The 20,783-nt window shown below is 51.4% G+C and overlaps 9 protein-coding genes across 9 annotated transcripts; 2 read left to right on the forward strand and 7 right to left on the reverse strand.

The window, feature by feature from the left end:
• Positions 1–263: 263 nt before the first annotated feature.
• On the forward strand, positions 264–1,133 carry N7468_001783 (putative signal sequence-binding GTPase GPN3; the record flags this gene model as incomplete). The annotated part of the gene is made up of 1 exon (XM_058471080.1): positions 264–1,133. The coding sequence occupies one exon, from the start codon at positions 264–266 to the stop codon at positions 1,131–1,133; it is 870 nt and encodes a 289-aa protein (XP_058334221.1).
• A 581-nt stretch (positions 1,134–1,714) lies between these two features.
• Positions 1,715–2,297, reverse strand: N7468_001784 (Apq12 family protein; the record flags this gene model as incomplete). Its single annotated transcript, XM_058471081.1, has 2 exons — positions 1,715–2,210; positions 2,293–2,297. The coding sequence occupies 2 exons, from the start codon at positions 2,295–2,297 to the stop codon at positions 1,715–1,717; spliced, it is 501 nt and encodes a 166-aa protein (XP_058334222.1).
• Positions 2,298–3,088: 791 nt separating this feature from the next.
• Positions 3,089–6,103, reverse strand: N7468_001785 (uncharacterized protein; the record flags this gene model as incomplete). The annotated part of the gene is made up of 7 exons (XM_058471082.1): positions 3,089–3,364; positions 3,433–4,013; positions 4,046–4,276; positions 4,324–4,597; positions 4,658–5,020; positions 5,074–5,575; positions 5,850–6,103. 7 exons carry the CDS (start codon positions 6,101–6,103, stop codon positions 3,089–3,091), a joined length of 2,481 nt encoding a protein of 826 aa, XP_058334223.1.
• A 3,443-nt stretch (positions 6,104–9,546) lies between these two features.
• Positions 9,547–11,170, reverse strand: N7468_001786 (Zn(II)2Cys6 transcription factor; the record flags this gene model as incomplete). The annotated part of the gene is made up of 3 exons (XM_058471083.1): positions 9,547–9,578; positions 9,633–10,910; positions 10,975–11,170. 3 exons carry the CDS (start codon positions 11,168–11,170, stop codon positions 9,547–9,549), a joined length of 1,506 nt encoding a protein of 501 aa, XP_058334224.1.
• Positions 11,171–11,610: 440 nt separating this feature from the next.
• On the reverse strand, positions 11,611–13,151 carry N7468_001787 (H(+)-transporting V1 sector ATPase subunit H; the record flags this gene model as incomplete). The annotated part of the gene is made up of 3 exons (XM_058471084.1): positions 11,611–12,223; positions 12,270–12,786; positions 12,857–13,151. 3 exons carry the CDS (start codon positions 13,149–13,151, stop codon positions 11,611–11,613), a joined length of 1,425 nt encoding a protein of 474 aa, XP_058334225.1.
• Positions 13,152–13,627: 476 nt separating this feature from the next.
• Positions 13,628–16,362, forward strand: N7468_001788 (M protein repeat protein; the record flags this gene model as incomplete). The annotated part of the gene is made up of 3 exons (XM_058471085.1): positions 13,628–13,886; positions 13,948–15,362; positions 15,409–16,362. Coding segments are annotated over 3 exons (2,628 nt in total), but the record flags the coding sequence as incomplete, so codon positions are not given.
• A 305-nt stretch (positions 16,363–16,667) lies between these two features.
• On the reverse strand, positions 16,668–17,117 carry N7468_001789 (uncharacterized protein; the record flags this gene model as incomplete). The annotated part of the gene is made up of 1 exon (XM_058471086.1): positions 16,668–17,117. The coding sequence occupies one exon, from the start codon at positions 17,115–17,117 to the stop codon at positions 16,668–16,670; it is 450 nt and encodes a 149-aa protein (XP_058334227.1).
• Positions 17,118–17,896: 779 nt separating this feature from the next.
• On the reverse strand, positions 17,897–18,165 carry N7468_001790 (aldo-keto reductase; the record flags this gene model as incomplete). Its single annotated transcript, XM_058471087.1, has 2 exons — positions 17,897–17,989; positions 18,031–18,165. The coding sequence occupies 2 exons, from the start codon at positions 18,163–18,165 to the stop codon at positions 17,897–17,899; spliced, it is 228 nt and encodes a 75-aa protein (XP_058334228.1).
• Positions 18,166–18,965: 800 nt separating this feature from the next.
• N7468_001791 (fungal specific transcription factor domain-containing protein) lies at positions 18,966–20,037 on the reverse strand (the record flags this gene model as incomplete). The annotated part of the gene is made up of 2 exons (XM_058471088.1): positions 18,966–19,682; positions 19,741–20,037. 2 exons carry the CDS (start codon positions 20,035–20,037, stop codon positions 18,966–18,968), a joined length of 1,014 nt encoding a protein of 337 aa, XP_058334229.1.
• Positions 20,038–20,783: the final 746 nt, after the last annotated feature.

Below are 20,783 nucleotides of genomic sequence, written 5' to 3' on the forward strand. Positions count from 1 at the left end.
TAGAGAATGAAGAAAAGAAAAAACAGAGGGGGGACGGGTCAACTATATGGGAGCGAAAGTGGGGCACCTTTTTTTCTCCAGGCCAAACTCGGGGACCGACAGCAGAAAACTAGCGCTGGCGAACAGCCCAAAATGGCGTGCTCTGACGAGTCAGACGGCCGGCCCCTCGTTCTGGCCCCACCGGAAAATCTTACCTACCGATAAGATTCCCTTACTTTGTGGCTCAATTAGCTGGTCTTTTTGCTTTTCTCCCCCAAACAACGATGTCCAAATTCGGTGTCCTAGTCATGGGCCCCGCTGGGGCGGGCAAGACCACGTTCAGCAACGCCATCATCCAGCACCTCCAGACTACCCGGAGGAGCTGCTTCTACGTCAACTTGGACCCCGCCGCCGAATCCTTCGCCTATACCCCCGACCTCGACATCCGCGAGCTTATCACATTGGAGGATGTGATGGAGGAGCTGCAGCTTGGCCCCAATGGCGGTCTCATCTATTGCTTTGAGTTTCTTCTGCAGAACTTGGAATTCCTCTCCGAGGCCCTGGATCCGCTCAGTGAAGAATACCTGATCATCTTTGATATGCCCGGCCAGATCGAGCTTTACACCCACATTCCTCTCCTTCCCTCCTTGACCCAATATCTCTCTCGCCAAGGACCTTTGAACATCAACCTGTGCGCGGCGTACCTGCTGGAGAGTACCTTTGTCGTGGACAAAGCCAAGTTTTTCGCCGGCACCCTCAGTGCGATGTCTGCGATGCTGATGTTGGAGATCCCTCATGTGAACATTCTAAGCAAGATGGACCAGGTCCGGGACATGATTTCTCGTCGTGAACTGCGACGCTTTTCCAACGTAGATGTGCAGCTTCTGCAGACCGATGAAGAGGATAGCAGTGTGACTGCCAACCCAATGGCCAAGGATGCGATGCTGAGTGGTGGCTCGTTCAAGCAGCTGAATCGTGCCGTCGCCCAGCTAATTGATGACTTCAGCATGGTGTCGTTTCTCCAACTAGATGTTCAAGATGAGGACAGTGTTGCCGGTGTCCTGAGCCACATCGATGATGCCATTCAGTTCCACGAAGCTCAAGAGCCTCGAGAACCCCGGGATGATGAGCAAGAGGCCGATCATGAGGCTTGAGACCTTGAGGTCGCAGCTCTTCAGCTAACCCGTCCTCTTCAGCTCACCCGTCCTCTGCCTTATTTGGCACCTCATACTATCAAAAGCCACTTTCAATAGTGGCAGTCCAGATATCAATCCACCCACCAATAACTCAGTCACTCGCACGACCGCTCTTCGCAAAACATCCCCCCTCCGACTCGCGCAAAGCTACGCCGCTTTCACACGAAAATGACATTATGTGGTGGAACCATGAAAGGAATTAGGCATGGACATCTCAAAACCATAGATACCCTCAGACGACTCAATTAGCCCACCCGTCTGATCATTTGCAAAATGGGCCTATACCCCAAGATCCAGAAATATTTTATGTACATCATTAAGAAAGAAAACGAAATTAAGTCAACCAAATGCACTGAACACCCGACCATGACAATAATTCGATAAAAAAAAAAGAGAGCGCCCACGAGAGCCCCACATCCGCAAGTGGCCCCCAAAACTATAAACCCACCAGATCCACGTACAAGCCGAGAAGCTGCCAAAAGGACACCGTAAACCTATCTAAAGGCCACCTCCGGGGGAGGGGCCCAGCTCAGACCTGACTACCCTCTTCCCCAGCCCCAGCCCCCACGACCATCCATCCTCCCCGATCCTGCACCGAATCCCGCCCCATCGTCACCGCTAACAGCTTTGCGCACAAAATCCACGACAAACCCTTCCACGAGCATCAACAGCCACGCCGCATCTTGCAGTGTCTGGCCCGCGCCGAATCGATACACGTACCACACGGAGCCGAGGATGGCGCTCCAGAAGACGAGCGAGTAGACCAGACGCACCCAGAACATAACCAGCCGGCGGGCATAGTCGAGGATGACGAGGGACAGGCAGATTGTGAGAACGAGGAGGAAGATGCTGGGCAGGTCGGTATTGGATGCTGTGTAGGCGTAGGTGAGGGCGTGGGAGAGGGGTTCCACGATGTAGGGCTGGACGTAGTCGGTGCGGATTTGGGAGAGGTGGGTTTGGAGGTGCTCCTGGGCGGAGGTGCGGAGGTAGTTTATTGTGTCATTTTGGAGGAAGGATTTGAATTGCTCTGCGATACTGTTAGTTGTGTTGTTTTTGGGAGGTTGAGAGGATGGAGGTGGGGATTCCAGGGATGTTTTGCGACTTGCCTGGAACGAACTCCATTTTCGATGGGATAGCTTGGAGTTAAATAATGTGCTGGTGGAAGTTGTCTCAACTTCCTCTGTGCGAATAGACTTTTTGGCGCGCGCAGGCTTGTGTTTAGGTTTCTTGGGGTTGCGCTAGGAGTTGTTTTGATGGCGATGGCTCGGAGATTGCTGTCGCTTCACTCCGGTGATTGACGAGACGCGGGGGAGAATCGCCGCCGTCGCGATTCAAGAAGATAGTAGGCTGACGAAATGAAATCGTGACTTCAAGTCTTTTCCTAGATTCTAGGGTGATGGGTCAAGCTGGAAGTTGACAATCTGTTGCCGTCAGCAACGATAAGCTGCCATGCAAACTCGACAAACACAGCTGTTGCATGTGAAGCTACGGGCAATCTCCATCAGGCCCCTGTTCCATATTTTCGTTGTCGCTACCCAATAAAGACCATTATGCGCAAATGAAGAGGGTTCATGTAATAGATATTCCCAGCCAGTGGCTGGATACTGTACAAGTCAATTATTTATCAAAAGTAAGATGAGGTCTGTGGTATATACAAGTGAGACCGACCCTAATCCTGTGTAACCGGCATCAATAGCACGGTCTGCATGGCGCCACATGCTTCAAATCCAGAAAATCAAATGCAGCAAAAAAAAAAAAATCCAAGCCAACGCCAGCCCACGCGGGCAAACTCCAAGGCACCGGATGCTCGACAACACCAGAGGGCGGTCTCAATGCAGATGCAGGCGCAAGATGTGGTATACAAAGAGAGAATACAGATTCAAATCAAAGATAAAAAAGAGCCAAGATCAACCTCAGCCCATCAAGGCCCTCAGCGACTCCCGCTCTGCCTCGATGTCCGCCTGCAGCTGCCGGGTCTGGCGCAGGGCGTCGTCCCGGTCAGATTGCAGCTGCGCTACATCGGCTTGTGCGCGGTTCATCTGGCCAATAACTTCTTCCATCTCCATGTCCGCCTCCCGGAGCACCTTTTCGAGGTCCTTGACTCGTTTCTCGAGGACATACGCTTGCACGGCATCGGCAAGCGGGATTCCATCCCCGCTGGTGGTCTTGTCCAGGCGGGAGAGCGCGTGCTGAATGGCGCGTTGGGGGGGCGGGGGGACATGTTCATGGGCGCCCGTGAGCCATTCTTCATGCGCACGAGCTGCGCGTTGTGGCTTTCCTTCATTTGCCGGATCTCGTCCTCGTGCCGGCTCATCTCTTCCTCAGCGTGGTTCTGGGCTGCGAGGACGGTATCTTCGAGCTGCTTCATTCGACACTGCAGGGCGGTGATTCGATCAATAGAGATCTTCTGGTCTCGCTCGCCCTTGTTAATTTCGCTTTCTAGGCGGCTGCGCAGAGAACTGTTAATTTGCAGTTGCTGCTGAACGAGGCCGGCTAACTGGTTTGCGCGATCGAAGTCTGCGCCGACACCGCTCGCCTCGGCTTGTTGTCTGTCCGCCTGCAATTGCTGGTAGGCAGCCTGCAGAGTCGATGAAGTGGCAATGACCTCGGCGAAGCCTTCCCCGCCGCTCTCCAGGACAGCGTTGTCCTCTTCTAGAAGTGCTCTCAATGAGCTGGTCTCCTGCTCGGCACGGTCCAGGTCCATCTTCAGACCGGCAAGGTTCTTCTCGCACTGCCATTTTCCATCCAGCGCGTCTTCAGCTCGCATACGGAGGTGATTGACATCTTCGCGCAAACCTTGCACCTCGCGCTCGTATCCGGGTCGGCGGGAGGAGTCTGCTGTGCGCGCGCTAGCTCGAGATCCATCATACGAGCACGCTTCTCGAACTCGCGTGCCTGCAGGTCGTGTCGATCGAGCAGGCTCTTGAGAGTTCGGTGAAGGGCGTCTCGCTGAGCTTCGATGTTCTTGATTTGGTCGACCAAAGACTCGCCGGTCTGCTGCTCTCGCTCTCTACCGCTCACCGAGTTTGATCGGGAGAGTCCGCTTGGTTTCCGTGCGAGGGAGTTGGAGCGGGAAAGGCCCATGATAGAATTCCGCTTGCCTGGGCGGGGGCACTGCCCTCTTCGGCGATCGAGGCAAATCGTCCACCTTGTAATTGGGCCAACGATGCGTTTTCGATCTTCAGGGCTTCGATCTCCTCAATTAGGCGCTGCATCTCGGATGGGGGTGGCTTCCCTTGACGGAGCATGTCGCGGTCGTTCCGAAGCTGTTCCAACTCAACCCGCATGGCTGTCAGCAGGTCTTCAAAGTTATCCTTTGATTGCCTCTCTTCGAGTAGCTTTCTTTTGGTGTCTTCGAGAGCTCTCTCGAGACTTGATGTCTTGGAAGCGAGATCCGAGTTTTCTACCCGGTCACGACGAAGCTAGAAACAGAAGATGGTTAGTAATTTGCGACTACAGCACATCGATATTTGACCTCATACCTGCTGGACCTGGTTCTCCAGAATCTGGACATGAGACTCGGATGCAGTCCGCTTCATTCGCTCGTCTTGCAGTTTTTGTGACATTTCGACCTTCAGCTGCGCACGCTCTTGCTCTGCAGCACGGCGAATCTTTTCGATATCTTCCACGCTAGCTCGACCAGCATCGGATGGGTTTCGAATTGACCCAGTCCCTGAATCGGAGAAATAATCACTGGTTCGACGGTTCGCGTCAGGGCCCTCGGACTGCAAACGCTCAATCAAATCTTCCAGCTCCATTTCTCGGCGGATAGAGCCAGCCAGCTCAGAGCTGATTTCTCGCAGCTCATTCTCAACGTCGGACAATTTGCTCGCGAACATGGCTTCCTGGGTACTTGATGTCCTGCCGAGCCTTTCCGGGCACTCATATCGAACGGGACATTCGCCAAGGGAGGCATCGGCGAGGGCATAGGGGACCGACCGCCGTCCGAGATCTCGGTGCTTGTTGACTCACCACCAGGGGAAGTGGCTACTTTAGTTTGACCGTGAGGATTGCCGTTGGCGTTGCCCTTCCAGCCGAAGAATGAGCTTATCTTGTTTCCAGGAGTCTTTGGTTGCCGAGGATCCGGGCCCATGGACATGGATCGAGCATTCAGGTCTATCTTTAAGGGTGGTGGTTGATTAAGAGTGTGCAGTGCCATACTCGTTGCACGTCTCTGTGTAGGGGGAGGAGAGTTCAGAACGGGGATGAATGGCTCGCTGACTAGTCGGCTGTGTAGGGGGGTTCCGATTCCATTCGTGAACTGGTTCTCGTATTCGTCGTCAAAGTAGTCGGCGCCTTCTTCGTCGTCGTCGTCGTCCTCGACTACGGACCTTAAGAATGCGGCGTTGGCCGACGTATCAATTTGGAGAGGTTGTGCTGCGCTCCGTCCTCGAGAGAATCTGGGGAAGTGTGACGTTGGTAAGCGATGGGTTGTCCGGATGATTGGAAACCGCAAGAACATGTATAAATGAATATGCCATGTCACGCTGGATGGGTTTCAGGGTGGATAGGTCGTTTCATTTGCCTATTTTCTCCCCCCCACTTCTCTTTCTTGGTATTGGCTTCTTTGTTGGAAGCTTTTGAAAAGAGAAAAGGGCAAGTATGAAAAGACCTAGGAAAAAGAACCCGGGGGGGAAAAGGGGAAACGATCAGACATTCCAAGTTAGTACATACCGATTTGGATTCCTTGGCACTGTCAGTGAGTCTGCCTCCACAGATGAGAGGGACTCGGGTCTAGGAGGAGGAATGAAGGTAGGTTTATCACCCTCGATAGACAAGGGAGAGGGGTTATACAAGGTAGAAGTCACCGGGGTGGCATGCTCGGGCAAAGGCTTCCTACGGACTTTGGTAGCCAAGAGCGGCGGGGAGGAGATTGGAGAAGAGATCGAAGGCGCGGGAGAGGCCGCAAGAGGAGGAGAGGACGCCATGAAAGCCAAAGCAGTATCAAAAAATAGCCATCGATCGACAGTCGGTCATGGCCTCGCACGGGAACGAGAATGGCACGCGCCAATTAGAATTGACGAAACAGGAAAGGATTGATTTCACGTTGAAGTTTTAGGGGGGCTTTAGGGGGGTGGAAAGAGGAGAAACCGCAAGTGATAGACAGAACTTTTGGAGAAAAAGGAGACGGTCTACGACGGGGCGATTGGCGCAATCCGCCCGTGGTTCCAGACATTATGCAGTTTAGCGCCTAGCCGGGTCAAGTAAGCGTGGGTGGGGATCCTGGGCTGGTCAGGGTGGAGTGTGCAGGGGGGGGCGAGCGCCCTCGATGGAGCGAGCTGGTACATCTGGCCAATCACTCCTCTATTGGCTGTTCATCTCAATACAGTTTGCCCTTGAAGTAGCGCCGCCAAGGGGCGCTCTGGCCGGCGTGATCGACGGGGTGAACGTGAAGGATGGCTTGAACCAAGGGCCGTGGTTTTCTCTGCCGGGGCGCCTACTGTGACATCCTCCTTCTTACGGTTTCTACATCATTATAGACAATCCGGCCCACTTGGAGCTCCCGAACATCCTGACCCTAGCCCGGAATCGAGACAAATTCTCAAAGAACTCCTTGTTCCAATAAAAATAGCATAATCAATAGTGGCCGCAAGTACCAGCAGCCCCTTGAGTCGAGGATCTAGACAGAAAAGAGGCTTTCGGGTCTGGGCGCTAGTCGCTTTTGGGGCGATTCAGGGGTAAAACCACACAGGTCGCCTGCTGGTACTGGCCAGGTACCTATCCAGCTGTCTTCTCCGCCTTCTCTCGGCCCCAGGGTTCATTCCTCTACGGCCTCCCCAGCCTTCCACGGGCAGCTACCTCCGGAGTACCTCCAGAGTACCTGTACCTTCGTTTTATGTACACAGTTCGTCAGCATATTCTTAACCTTCAGGGCTTCCCGCCACGCAAGGCGGCCCACCATCATTATCATCTATGGCGCTGGGAGCGCACTATTAAGGATCCGATCGTAACCGCTCGACTATTTACCCAGACTCCGGTTCTATTTCTCTTATTTCTTTTCGTGTCCCGTTTTTGTCTATCCTCTCCATTTTGGTTCCTTTTTAAAATCTATTTCTCTTTCATCCGGGCAGTTTGACCCCCCACAGAATAGACTGAAGATCTTCCCGATATGTCCATGACACGTACCCCTCTGCTCGTAAACCCGTAAAACATCGCAAGTAGCCTGCGTGAAGATCTTCTCAGGGAGGAAGAGGCCTCCGGCCCGTGCATCGTCCAACCCCAAAATGAACGTGCTCGTTCCTGGCATCATTCCCCCATGAGCCGTGTCCAGCCACCAATCACGGCCCCGGCCTCCTAGTTTGGCGTCTCACCGTGTTGCCGGCTCAGCTGGGTGCCGGCCTATGTTGCTCGAACGGGCCAAGCGTCCATGTGTGTAAGTCCAGACATTGTCGCATCGAGCGACATGCATGAACCAATGCCGAGAAGAGCCCGGGATTTTCTTTCGCGCTGCAACGGTCAGATACAACTTGTGAATCTGACAACGCTTGCGCATTTTCGCCTTTCTGAAGGATGATTCGCGCAGCCTCGTATCTCGAGCCCCGATATTAACTTTCTCCGATCATCCCCTTTCCCCCCTCGTCCTCCTATCTCTGCTGCTCCTCTTCAAGATAGATCGAAATGGATCAGACAGGGTCGCGAGACCGGGTCAGTAGGTTCGACGGGCCCCCTGAATGTTGTGCATAGATATGCCCCACTGTTGTCGGTTTATGCCAAGCAATCAGAACCAGCGATTGTCGTAATTCTCCATTCAATAGTATTTTTAACTGTGATCATTGCGGGACCCGACCCAGCCTTTGCGCGATTCAATTGCGACCCAATTTTGAGACATGGGGTATCGAACAGCCGCTGCCGATGCCCGGTAGGGTGTCTCGGGTCTCCTGAAACCGATGCAACAGGGTGGGCTGATTGCGTTGTGCATAGCCGCGATCCCCCAGAAGTCTCGACCGGTCCCTTATCTATGACGATCTTCTGGATGTGTGCGTGCTCTTTGCGGAGAGTTGACTTGATCGATCCACTGCAACAAGGGGTATTTCCCCGAATCGGTAGCCGATTTGTCGCACTGGTTCCACCTGGTGGTGGCTGGCTTGCGTTGGATATGATAGTTGCCGCCCGTGACGTAGACCCTCATTGGGGATGGCATTTCTCATCCCAGGTCAGGCAAGGTCTTTATCTTGTACGCCTTATGCTCTAGGGTGATAACGTAGGTGGCTTCGAGTACGATAGATCGAGAACACATCCACGGAACCATTGTCTATCCCTGGACAGGGTGGTTGGTTGTTTTACCCCCCTAGTATCAATGACGACTCCGACGCTTCATCCAAGCGTAGACGAACATGGCCTCCTGCCTTGGAACTCATTTGATACCTGGCTGACCTGGGTATAAACGTGGATACGGGGCGAACTGGTAGAGCACATTGATTTCTATGAAGCGTTTGATTAGTGGATTATTAGGTAGTACTTTTGCATAGCTGTCAATGCATTTCAGTGGAGCTGCGGATTTGAACTTGAAATTGATGTATGACTAGTCCTTAGTACGGAGTAGTACTGGCTGAAACCAAAAGAGCGGCACATTGTTACTGCCGGGGTTTCCTCTATGCTGGCAGCATGAAGCTTTCCTCTGATGCCTAGATGCCAGGCTCCAAGACGACCTACAAGTGTTACCAAATCGGCCCTTGAAAGCATCAATAGCTACTGAGAGGGCTCAGGAGCACATAGCTCTGTTCTCGAGATCGAGTTCAGTCCGAGCTTAGATGAGAAGGTGGTTCAGCCAGCTAATTTCCAAAAGCTAAGGTTTATTATAGTTTCACTCTTTGGCTAAGCTTATATTCATAGATATTAGAAAGTTCTTACCAGGAGAAACCGAATTTTACATCGAACATTGAACAACTCTGTTTAATAGAGAATTCCAATTTTTGGAATCTCCCATATTTGGACATGGGAGCCCTGGAGCCCGCAAAGCAGCAACTGGCGGAAACCCCATTTCCCCCAGACCCCAAGGCCCGCGTACCATTGATTATTACACGGTCCCGAGCAGCCCCGCTATGAACTACGACTGGCGCTCCAAGTTAAGCCGCGGAAGTATAACAATGACACATATGTTTGCTAGCTTAAGCCTGGAGAATAAAGAAGAAAAAATATCCATCAGCGGAACTAGATTATATAACACCAGCCAGTTTAACCTTGGAATAACATCTTGATCGCCATGGCGATAAGTCCACGCCCACATCAATTCCATAGTGCGCCGATAAACCCTTGACACCGAAGATAAGTCAGACATATTCAATCAGAGCCCAAAAATAAGAGTTCGTCCCAAAATCATCGCTCATTCGCTCAACAAATACATCACTCATAGCACGACTGTTAAAACACTCTAGTAAGGTATGAAATCGAAATTCATACGATCTAGACAGGAAGTCAGTGGAAGATAAAATGTAAAGCAAACATATAACCTCTTACCAAGGAAATGACTCCAATCTTCATCCTCGCTTAACTGGTTGGCCCAGTACTGCTCGAGGAATTTCAGAGTTTGCAGCACATTCGGAATGTGAATCGTATCATGCAAAGATGATAATAAGCTTCTAACAGTATCACGATCTTTGCCTCGCGCCTCGCATCCCGCTATGAACAACGGGGTCGTCAACAGAACCCATGGACTGAGGCCAGCTGATGGCCCAATCTGCGCCGTACACTCCAGAATCCGCTGAACAGACTGCTGAATGATAGCCGATGTAGCCGGCTCTCTTCGAAGCCTCCTATTGATTTGAATAAGTGCACTATGCTGAAATGCCTCATTGCAGAGCGCAAGCTGCTGCACGCTCTCGGCCGTCAGCCCCTCTGCAACCCCCGGGTAAAGCGAAGGCTGTGAGCTGGCGTCTCGGTCCATGAGTTGCCGGACAGACATCTCAAGCAATGCGGCCTCGTCTTCCACATTGCTATCTATTTCACCCTCGACGAACCCCTGTGCATTCTTCGCGGCTTCGGTATTCCGCCACGCGGCCGCGCCAATCTGGCGGAATACCGCAGCTAAATTGACCGTGAAGCCCCAGTAGTCATCCAAATAATCCGGTGAGTCATTTCGTCCAGCTAAATCTGCGGACCCTGGGTCCGCAGATTCACCGATAGGGGGCCCGTTACCCGTTAACGCAGTCAACGACACGATGGACCAGTACCATCTATCTAAATACCGACGGAACCCGTTCGCAGAGCCCGTAGCGTTTTCACCACTGTCAGTGGCTTTCATTAAGGCCCTCGCACCCTCGATATGTGCTCGCCATGAATTTGGGTGGATGGCACCGGAATGGATCTCTGCGAGACAGAGGGTTCGCGCAGTCGCCACCAACGCCTCTGAGCCGTGCGCAGACGGATTCTGCAGTTCTTTACGGAAATGCTCAAGGCTTAAAGCCATGGACCGGGCGATATCTGGGGCTGATTTAATGCTTCCAGTGGGATTTTGGAGGGCTTGGAGATGGATAGCGGAGAGGGCTGTGGTGGCGTAGAGGAGAGACGGTGTCTGAAGGGCCATAGGGACAAGCATCCGGCAAATATCCTGCTGCATGCCCGAGTGACATGCTGTCGCTTGGGAGGCATCGTTGATGAAATGGTGTAAAAGAGCCTTTTGTTCCGATGATAAGGAGGAGAAAGGATCGACGGATTGTATGAGGGACAGTTCGGGGCCGGGCTTGCCTTTGCGCTCGCCAGCCTTGGTGGTGTATATAAATTCACCTGGGGAGTATTCTGAAGCATGTTAGTCTCTGTATTTGATAACAGTAGCCTTGATGCTCGCTCATATCGTCCGTACCCAATCTCTGCATGTTGCCGGTGTCGACGCAGGCGCCGAATCGCGATCGAGAAAATGCGCGGCCTCCCCACTGCAGCTGCATAGCATATTTGCACTGCACGCCTGCGGTCTGGCAGCGGCCACATTTTGGTCGTTGCTCGTCGCATTTTTGGCGCCTTGCTTTACATCTTGTGCAGCCGGTGAACGATCTCGACATCGGGGATGGAGTGGAGTTTGTAAGCCAGAGAAGAATTTCTGCGGGGAAATGTCAGACCTCCGGTGCCCGCGCCTGGCAAATTCGAGGTTCCAAGGATCGAGGCGTCACAAGGAACAAGGGGAACGAGCGGAATTCATGGAGTTTGTATAAGTTAAGTTGGAAGTGTCGGAAAAATCGACACTTTGCCTTATCGCAGAGGTTCCTGTTAAGCCGGTACTTCTATCATGGGATCCACCGATCGGCGGGGAGTTTTCTATCAATGCCCAATGAAGGCCAATCAGACCAGCAGAACACTACGTGATTGAAAGCATGCTCGGTTTAAATGTCGATGTATATGCTAGTATAAGGGAGTCAATAGTGTAGTACGTGAATATGTTCAACCCCAGAAGGGAAGTCTCTCAACCTGAGATAATAAAGAAAGTGAAACCTCGCGCGTATCTTCACCTGTCAAAGGTGTATCGCAACCATTCGCCCACAGCCTTCAAGCTTTCCCATCGCACTGACTCATCCTTGTCTGCCATCAACTCCATCACTCGAGCCTTCAGGCCAAGACGCTCAAGTTGATTGCGACGCTCTGGCAACTCCTTGACCAACTGACCAACATCGTTACACGCAATAGCCAAGACCTGCTTATCGTTGTCCCAGCTCTTAGAAATAATTTCGGCGAGTTTCTTGGGGAGAGCGCCATTGGACTCGTCAAGAATGCGGCGGGCGTTGTCTTTCCAGAATGTGGGGTTCTTGTGCGGGGGAGACCAGCGCAGGTGCCCGGACTGAAGCTCGGCCGCGTATTCATCGAAAGTGGTTTGAGTCTTGGTGTACTCTTCAAGCATGGAAGTCAAAGATTGCAGGTCTTCAAGCAGGTCGGGGTCGGTCAAATGGCGACCGGAAATGTTGGTGAGGAGAGCAGGCAGGCGGACAAATGTCGCAACTGGGAGCAAAGTAGTTCGGTTGCTGGACAAAAGGTTATACAGGGTAGCTAATAACAGGCGAGTGGTTTTCTCCTTGGGCGAGAGACGGAGGAGTTGAGTGTAAAGCTGGATGATCTCATAATCCCTACAAAGGTCAGTAAATAGCTAGACAATTGAAGCGAGATGCATACTCTTGCAGGTCATCCCCTATAAGTTCACCCTCGAATGTCAGTTGCCACACCACAAGAAGCACCCGATAAAGCAGTTGGAGTCCAACTCCACCAGCCAGGCCAGGTTCAATGCCGCGGGTGCTGCTGGCCGCGATACTAGCATTGTCCTTGACACCAGCTGCAGCGCGAAGCGTCTCGATCAAAGGGCTCAGGGTCTCTTTCCGCTGGTTCCAGAATATTTCACGAGATACTTTCTTCCGAAGTAACTCTGAGAATGCTTGTACGCCAATGTCTTGTAGACCGCTGTCTTGGTTATTGGTCAAGGTGGAGAGATAGTGGTAGAGCTTAGGTAGAGCGTCTTCATCCCGGGGTGCAGGTTTGGATGAGGCGACAAGGCTGTGTGATACGAGAGCCGTAAGAAATGTAGAAGTGAGAAGAGGGATGGGGTCTTCGGCGTTATTGGATTGTTGCAGGAACGGGAGGAATGGCTTGTACGGATCAGGGTGAGAAACGAGCGCATCTGCCAGTGATGGGACATCTATAAACATACGAGGAAGTGGTCAGTATTATTCCAAAGCCCCTTCACTCTAAAGAGATGCATAGCATACCCTGGATCAGGTCCGCAGCTAGGACAAGGATGTATTGGACGATATCTGTCCTCCGGGCGGCAGACTCCAAGACGCTCTTGCTCTGCGCGCCTCCAGCCAAAAGGGAAGAATAGGCAGCTAGATCCGCTTCGATTGTATGAACGCGCTGCTCCTTGCGCACTTTGTCCACAGCCTTGATCTTCTTAAGGTGTTCATCGGTGATGTTGCCCGCCCGGACGGCACCCTCCCAGGGAATTGGCCGAGCCCGAATATTGTTCTGCAGAGAACTGAGGTAAGTGGGCGGCTCCAGCGACATAGTGATCGGACGAGACCCAATCTATGGAGGAAGAAAAGAGGGGATTTGTGGAGGATGCGGTCGAGGGTGGAGTGAGGAGCAGTGGAGGAAGCTTGAGGGATGACGGAAGCTTCCGCCAAGACTGACTCGCCGTTCCCAACAGATCGGTTTCATGTGTGTCCTCTTCCCCTCTCATCTCCCCGCCAAAGGACCAATTCTTTACGAGGTTCTACCAGTCAGGCGGCGACTTGGGTCCTTCAGTTTGCTTGTGCGACTTTGCCACTTGCAACGTGGTTACTGGCTGCTACATTTTTGCGATAATCCCACGATCACTCGATTCCCCGGTAACTAAACATCGTTGCCTACAGAAGCTTCTCCAGTCCGGTCGAGTCAAGATTGGATAAGACAAGCTGTATGCGGATCACTCAATATCCACGTGAATCTGACCCGTGCCCGAGCACAGCCCCCACCGACCTGATGCGAATTGAACACGAAGTGGTTACGGCGAAATAGCCCGAGTCGCACCTTTTGAATCCTGTCGCTTGCCAACATGGCGCAAAACTCGCAATCTGGAAAGTCTAAATGGGGGGTGGGCTCTTTTTTTCCAGCAAGCAGTGGCTGGTGTCGAGTCGCGGCTAGATAACATTCTTTTGGATCAAGAGGATCAACCGTCGAAACCTGCCAATACAACAGCGAAGACGGAGGAGAAGGAGAAGGAGACCAATGGTCCGTCGGTATCGAAATCTCCTGCTGGCTGTATGAACCAATTTACTCACAATTGACATTGGATGTAGCTAACTTGTTCTCCCTGTCCCAGCAATTTCTCGCAGCTCGTCTACTGCACATCGAAATGACCGCTTGCAGGAGCGCCTAGCGCGCGCGATGGCCAACAAATCGAGCCATGCAAGTCGGAATTCCCAATCTTCCCCAAACCGATCACTAGCTGCCAGTCCAGCACCCAGCAACGGTGCGCGATCTAGCATGGATGTCGAAGTGAACGCTTCGTCCGTCGCGGAGGGATCAGATGCCGCTGACGAAGCGTCTCTACCTAGAGCCAGCTCTGATTCGAATGCACCGATACGAAAATCAATCGATGGAAGCGCCGTGGAATCGTCACCTAGAGCTTCGGGTGACGTCGCCGAGCGTCCTTCGGAGTTCCATAGAAACAGCCAGGAACGAACAGATATACAGCCGCCCGAAAATTCTCTCACTCGACCATCAGTTGACAGTCCGCGAATTAGTGTGGACTTCCCTCCGGACTCTATGACAGATGAGGAGAAAACTGTCGAAGCTCAGCGACAGGAAGAAATACACGGTTATATTGAACGAATTGATGCCCTACAGTCTAAACTCCAATACCTCGCTAAAGAGGCAGCTGAATCGGCCAAGAGCGCAGCTGCTGATGCTGCGCCTGGAAGCACCAAAAGACAATTGCTCGAAAAGGATGAGAAGATTGCGTTGCTCCTTGAAGAAGGACAGAAGCTGTCAAAATCAGAGATGGATCATCGTATGGTGATTAAGAAACTGCGTCAGCAGCTTGCCGAAAATTTCAAGATTCAAACGGAGTTGAAAAAGAAAGCAGACAAGTCCGAACGAGATGCAGTCAGCGCAGAAGCCCGAGCCCAACGTGCCGAGGCAGCGGAGAAGAGAGCAATGGAGTCTCTTTCATCTCAGACTAAAACGAATAAGGATCTCGATGCGGTTACGAACGAACGGAATGCGCTGAGCCAAACGGTGCAAGAGATGAAAGCACAGCTCAGTCGAGCCCTTGCTCGTGCAGAATCTGCCGAAGCAAAGGCCAACTCTGAGGCTTTAGATCAAGAGAAGCGCAAGGCAAGCGAGCTTGAAGAGGAGCTTACAAATCTTAAAATTGAACGTGATATCAGCAACGGAAAGATGAAAAAGGAAATCAGCGAGCTGCAGGAAAAAGTCGATCAGGAGAAGGAGCGGGCACGTATGCTGGAGATCGAGTTGAAGGGCGAGCAATCTGTCCTGGAGAGCAAAATGGAAAGTCTCCGATCTCGGGCTGAAGAAGCTTCCTCTGGAGCGACGGGTGAAACGCAAGCCAAGCTCCTCCGACAGATCGAAACCTTGCAGACGCAGTACTCTGTTGCCAGTGAGAATTGGCATACGCTTGAGGGATCTCTATTAGCTCGGCTGGCAAGTGTGGAGAAAGAGCGGGATGATTTGAGCAAGAAAGAAGCGGAACTACGAAAGAAGATTCGGGAACTGGTCAGTCTGATGTTTGTCTTGAATTTTCCCTTTCCACGATTAACAGATTGAGCAGAATACGAAGGTTAAGAAGCTCGAAGAGGAAGTGGAGAGTGCGAATGATGCTGAGCACGACCTTGAGAATAGACTTCAGGAGCGCATCCAGGACCTGCAAAAATTACAGCAAAAACTGGACAAAGCAAATGACGAGCTCAGTGAGTCTCAAAGAGAGCTCGGCGAGCAAAAGAAGAGCATCGAAGCCACTTGGACACAGAGACTGGAAGAAGAACGCTCTAAATGGCGAGACCAAGTCAGCAGCCTCCAACCAACCCGAGGTGTATCTCCTGTTCAATCCCTTCGCCGATCGAGCAACCTCGATCCTATGCCATCCACATTGTCGGACTCTCGGCCGTCTAGCCGGAGATCATCAGCTTTCCCCTTTGCTTCCCCAGATATTGGCACACCACCCCGTCAAAACTCATACCCAACCTCTCTCGCCCATGAGGCCCTTTCTCCGCCACCTCTCAACACCACAGGCCCATCCATGATTATGGAGACTCCCGAGATCAACTTTGAACCAGATGAGTTCTTCTCAGGCACACCAGCTACTCCGTCCGCGTATGGCGGTACCCAAGCTGCTCCCGCACGTGGCATCAACGATATAATCTCCGAATCGACCGTAGGTGCGGGCCCATCCGTCCAGCTAGTGGAGCGAATGAGCGCTACCGTACGTCGCCTCGAGAGCGAGCGTGCTGGCTCCAAGGATGAGCTCATGCGTGTCACAGCCCAACGTGACGAATCTCGGCAACAAGTAGTCGATCTTATGCGTGAGCTGGAAGAGAAGAGGAGTTCCGACGCGCGTGTCCAGGAGCTCGAAAATCAGCTTAAGGATATCGACCAGCGATACCAAACTACACTTGAAATGCTCGGTGAAAAGAGTGAGCAGGTGGAAGAGCTCCAGGCTGATATTGCTGACCTGAAGAAGATCTACCGCGAATTGGTTGATAGCACCATGAAATAAGAGTTATGAGCCCTCTTTCTCGCAAGAAAACCTCCTGGTCAGGTTGTCCCGAGAATGACTCCATGAGTCTGGATATGTGATGGTGATTCAGATATATATGGACTTTGTTTTATAGAAATAGCATTTATCGAGCGCCCTTGAATGATGACCGAGTCTAAAAGAATGGTCACCCTGCTATGTAGACCACCTCTCAACGGAGAGCCATCATCATACATGAAGATGTACTATAGAAGAACCCAAGAGAAACCTTGTAGTCGAGCCAAGCTGTGGTTTCCAGAATTCGCCGAGTCTGGTGTGGAATCCGCTCAATCCACGCTGGAATCAGGGTGTTTATCAGTCGAGTTAGGGTTTTCATCAGTCAAGCCAGGCTTTCGAGTTGGTTCAGTCTTATCAAGTCCATTTTTCTTCAAAACTCGCCAAACTGTTGTTGCTGATACGCTGTGGCCTTCCGCTGTGAGTTCCATTGCAATATGATCACAATTTCGATCAATTCGAGCTTTTGATAGAATCAATTCTGTAAGATCTTCTTGCTTGCGAGGGCGTCCAGACCGATCGTCGTCAAAGACGTATTCATCTTCAAGAACAAGAGTTCCAGTTCTGGCTTGATTCAGATCGAACCCCTTTTTTTGCGCTTTCCGGATGGCAGAATTGACTTGAGATGTAGTAATATTCAGCTTAGCAGCAGTTTGCTCAGACGTAAATCCAACTGCTTTAAGCGTAAGGATAGCAGTCCGTAGTATCGGTTTAGACGGCATGATAATAATTAGGAGGGTAGAGAGGGGATAGAGGGGAATGGGGAAAGGGGAGGCGATTATCGTGGGTAATATTTTACTGAAACCATACATATTAGCGGTAAATTTTCAAAAAGCAAAACATGGACCTTCGTAAAACTTCAAGTCATCTCCCGGGCTTTGTGGCCGGTTTTGCCTCTAAGCCCTAGGTTAATTGATCTCAGAGCTCTACAGCAGCAGAATAATCGTCTTCCCCAGTCTTGGGTGCATGACCTGCAAGAAACCCGCGTCAACGTAAAAACGACCGTAGAGCGCAAAGCTCCCGAAGCTGACATTCTCCTGGGACAGGGTCCAAAGTTTTGCTCGGAATCGCTGTAATCCTTCTACCAACGTAATAGCCTTGAAATATCGAACGTCGACCACCTGAAGAACAACGCTGTGGAAGTCCAGAAGCTGGATCTTGCCTTCGGAGTCTGGGATGGCCCAGGTGCCCAGGTGTTATATCCGAAGATTAGAAATCAATCGTACGGTGGCAGACAAGTACTTATGATTTAATGCACATATACAATATTAATCCAAGGGCGATAGTTAGAGCCGAGATACAAAGATGCAGTCAGAAAACACCCTGCTGAACATGTCCCACACCAGGCCTCACCTGATATAGCTCCCCCCCAGTAGCTCCAATTCTCATTTGGTTCAAATCCTCCCTTTCAACTCATTCAAGTCTCCAATATTCGCAACAGAGCTGGCTCCCACTATCGGGGCTGCGTTTTTATCCTTGAACCATGCCAAAGCAACACAGCTTATCGGCCACCGCTTCTCTTCGCAATCTCCTCCATTCGCCTGATGATCTGCTCGTCAACTGTACTCACGCCAGAGAGAACCGGGTGCGCGAGCTGTCTGGCAAGCAAGAGCGTCCAGGGAAGTAGTCCCATACCGATGCTTTCGCAGAAGCGATCCATCTTTCACTCTTCACGTGGAAGTGACTGCAGTGGTGCTGCATGCTAACGAACTTGGTCCGGCCATGCTTCTCAGCAACCCACGACATCTGAGCAAAAGTGGTGGCCCACATGGAGACGTGCGCAAATGCAGCGGGCTTTCCCTGACTCTAGGTCTTCATCTAAGGCTTTCATGGTCTCTTCCATTGGTCTCATGGAGTAAAAGCGGTGGATCGAGAACATATCAATGTATGTGGTTCCCAGGCGAGCAAGAGGTTCGTCAACTGCCCTGCATTGTCAGCGCTATACCTTCAATAACCTGTATCTGCATCTATACCCCCTTGGTGGACGTGGTCTTTGCTATAATGTGTCCGAGGTCCGAAGATTTGGCCAAAAACATCGGCCAACATGGAAGCCACATTTGATCATCAGTATGACTTTCTCACAGGGGATGCTGAATGCCTCGAGTGCTTTTTTCCCGAGAATCTCCACGCTTCTACGGTTGAAGTAGGGACTCGAATTATCCCAGGTATTGATTCCCTGATCATTAGCTGCCTTCAAGATCTCCAGAGATCTATCTTCTCGATAAGCCAAGTTCAAGCCGGTTCGGGAGGCCCGAAGGGCAATTACGTCCAATACGTGATAGGATACTCGTGGGCCCGGGCACCGACTTTGAAATATTCAGCCTTAATCACATCGCGGGATTTCTGAAGAGATTCAAGTTGGTACAAAAGTCGTAGATACGAATTTGCGCTAACCTAAAATAGGAATGGCGTATGAGTTTAATCAGCTCGCGGGCGCGGGTTATCCAAAAACGGACTAGCGTCCCTTTGGATATCCCATGCTGACTCGTTCGGTTCAAAGCTCTGATGGAAACTATTACGGGGCGATAAATGGGGCATGGTAAATGGAAGTCGGCTCTTGATCAAGGCCTTTACGAGTCCAGAAGGCCACTATCGTACGGCCAGAAAAACGCCGCATCGAACGCGTCCGACATCCCCGAAGGATTAAGCGACTCGACTTCTGACGTACTCTGGGTCAAGAATTCCTGCATCAGGGCGCTTTCAAGCACCATTTCTGTCGTAAAATCGTGGATAGAATATCCTCCAGGTGGAAGACCATCTGTTGGATTATCTTCAAAGGGCAAATTTGGAGATGAAAGGAGAGTACGTTCATGTGCTGGTGGTGGTATCGAGCCGGCTCTCTTTTGCAGAGCAAAGCCTGTGTTTGAATCACCACTGGCGTTCTTTATATCGGATTGATATCTGCGAAGATGCTCTCTCACGCTTTGCAGGTGCTCGTGAAAATCCTTCGCAGCCAAGTTGTGGGAAGTGCTTAAGATTTGGAGCATCTCGGCTGCTGTCTCAACGGAGGCTGCATCACTCTGGTCGCCGGCTGTCAGCAGGTTAGAAGCGACTAACACCAGGGAAGATGAGAATATGAAGGCAGGAAAAGCATATCCGAATATAGCAAGAGACCCGCTTGTCCATTCTTCAATACACAATTTCAGGGAGTATCGTGCAGCATGGATACAAGCTTCGCTCAATGTTTCAAGAACTGGAGCAGTCTCGTCACGCATATCTTCCATTCTGTGTGCATAGGATCGTTTTATTAGATGAAGCAAGACTGGACGAAGCCCCAGGGTCACACACTGAGAGATGGGACACTTAGCAAAGAAGCAGTACGAATCAGAAGTCCTTGGTACTTACATAGCTGAATTGCAGGTGCATTAAGACGGTGTGTTTTGAATTCAACTTTCCCGGATGGAGGCGTAGATGCTCCGGTAATGATTTGACCCACTCCTTCAACTCGATAAGAAGCTTCTGCTCTCGTTGGAGGAAGCTATCTTTCGATTTTGGCCTGGTGTAGATCTCCCTGGTCGTGTTGCCCGTTATCCTGGCAAGCTCGATAGACGCAATCTGGTATGAGGAGTCCGAGAACTGGTCGCCGTAGTTTTCGGTGGCCAATTGCGAAGGTAAGTCAACGTGTATATCGTCATCTTGCATCTGGACAGGGAATCCTGACTTCGATCCCCAAAATCGATCAAGCACGTATATAGACCACCATAAGCGTTTTCGATGCTCCCTATTTATGGGGCCCAGGCTATGGCCGGAGGGAACGTTATGATTGAGGCCAGCCGTCAGGCCAAGCCTCAATGCGTTTCCTATCAGTAGGTAGGCTGAGTGCAGTCTGTTCAGAAACTGACAAAAGTACGCCTTCCAAAAGTCAGTATCCATAAACCAGCGGCCTTGGGCTATTTTCGGGCTCCGATCCTACCAGCAGGAGAAGAATCTCTATATGTATTATACTGGGCCTTTCTGGAAGGATTTGAAGAAGACCTAAAGCTCGTGCGAAATATTCGGTCCCTGGCACATGCGACGTGTTCGAAAGTCCGTGAGGTATGGAATATACCTTAGCAATCGCAAAAAGAGTGAAATACTTGCATTTCAAAGCAATGTTATCGAATTTCTTTTGCGCGTATACGCTCTCGAGCGTATTGAGCGTCTCCCTTTTCAGTACCAGGTGGAAGGCCGGGTTGATATGGCCCAACGCAGTTTTCAACAAGAGCTTTGCAGAAATGAGGCTTGGCCACTCCACGCTGGACTGGCCCAGGCTGAACAGTGTCGACTCGTCAGTGTAACTACATCTTGGAATATGAAGGATAGGGGGTCCGTCGCTTCGGAGGCATTGGCACAAGCGAGTGGCAAACGCAGCACAGGCAGCTTCGCTGGTATAAACAGGAAGATCAGAA

This window comes from Penicillium chermesinum (genome assembly GCF_028974085.1).
Source record: "Penicillium chermesinum strain IBT 19713 chromosome Unknown utg000002l:1.0-5270490.0:1.0-5274688.0, whole genome shotgun sequence".
NCBI classification, from domain to species: Eukaryota; Fungi; Ascomycota; class Eurotiomycetes; order Eurotiales; family Aspergillaceae; genus Penicillium; species Penicillium chermesinum.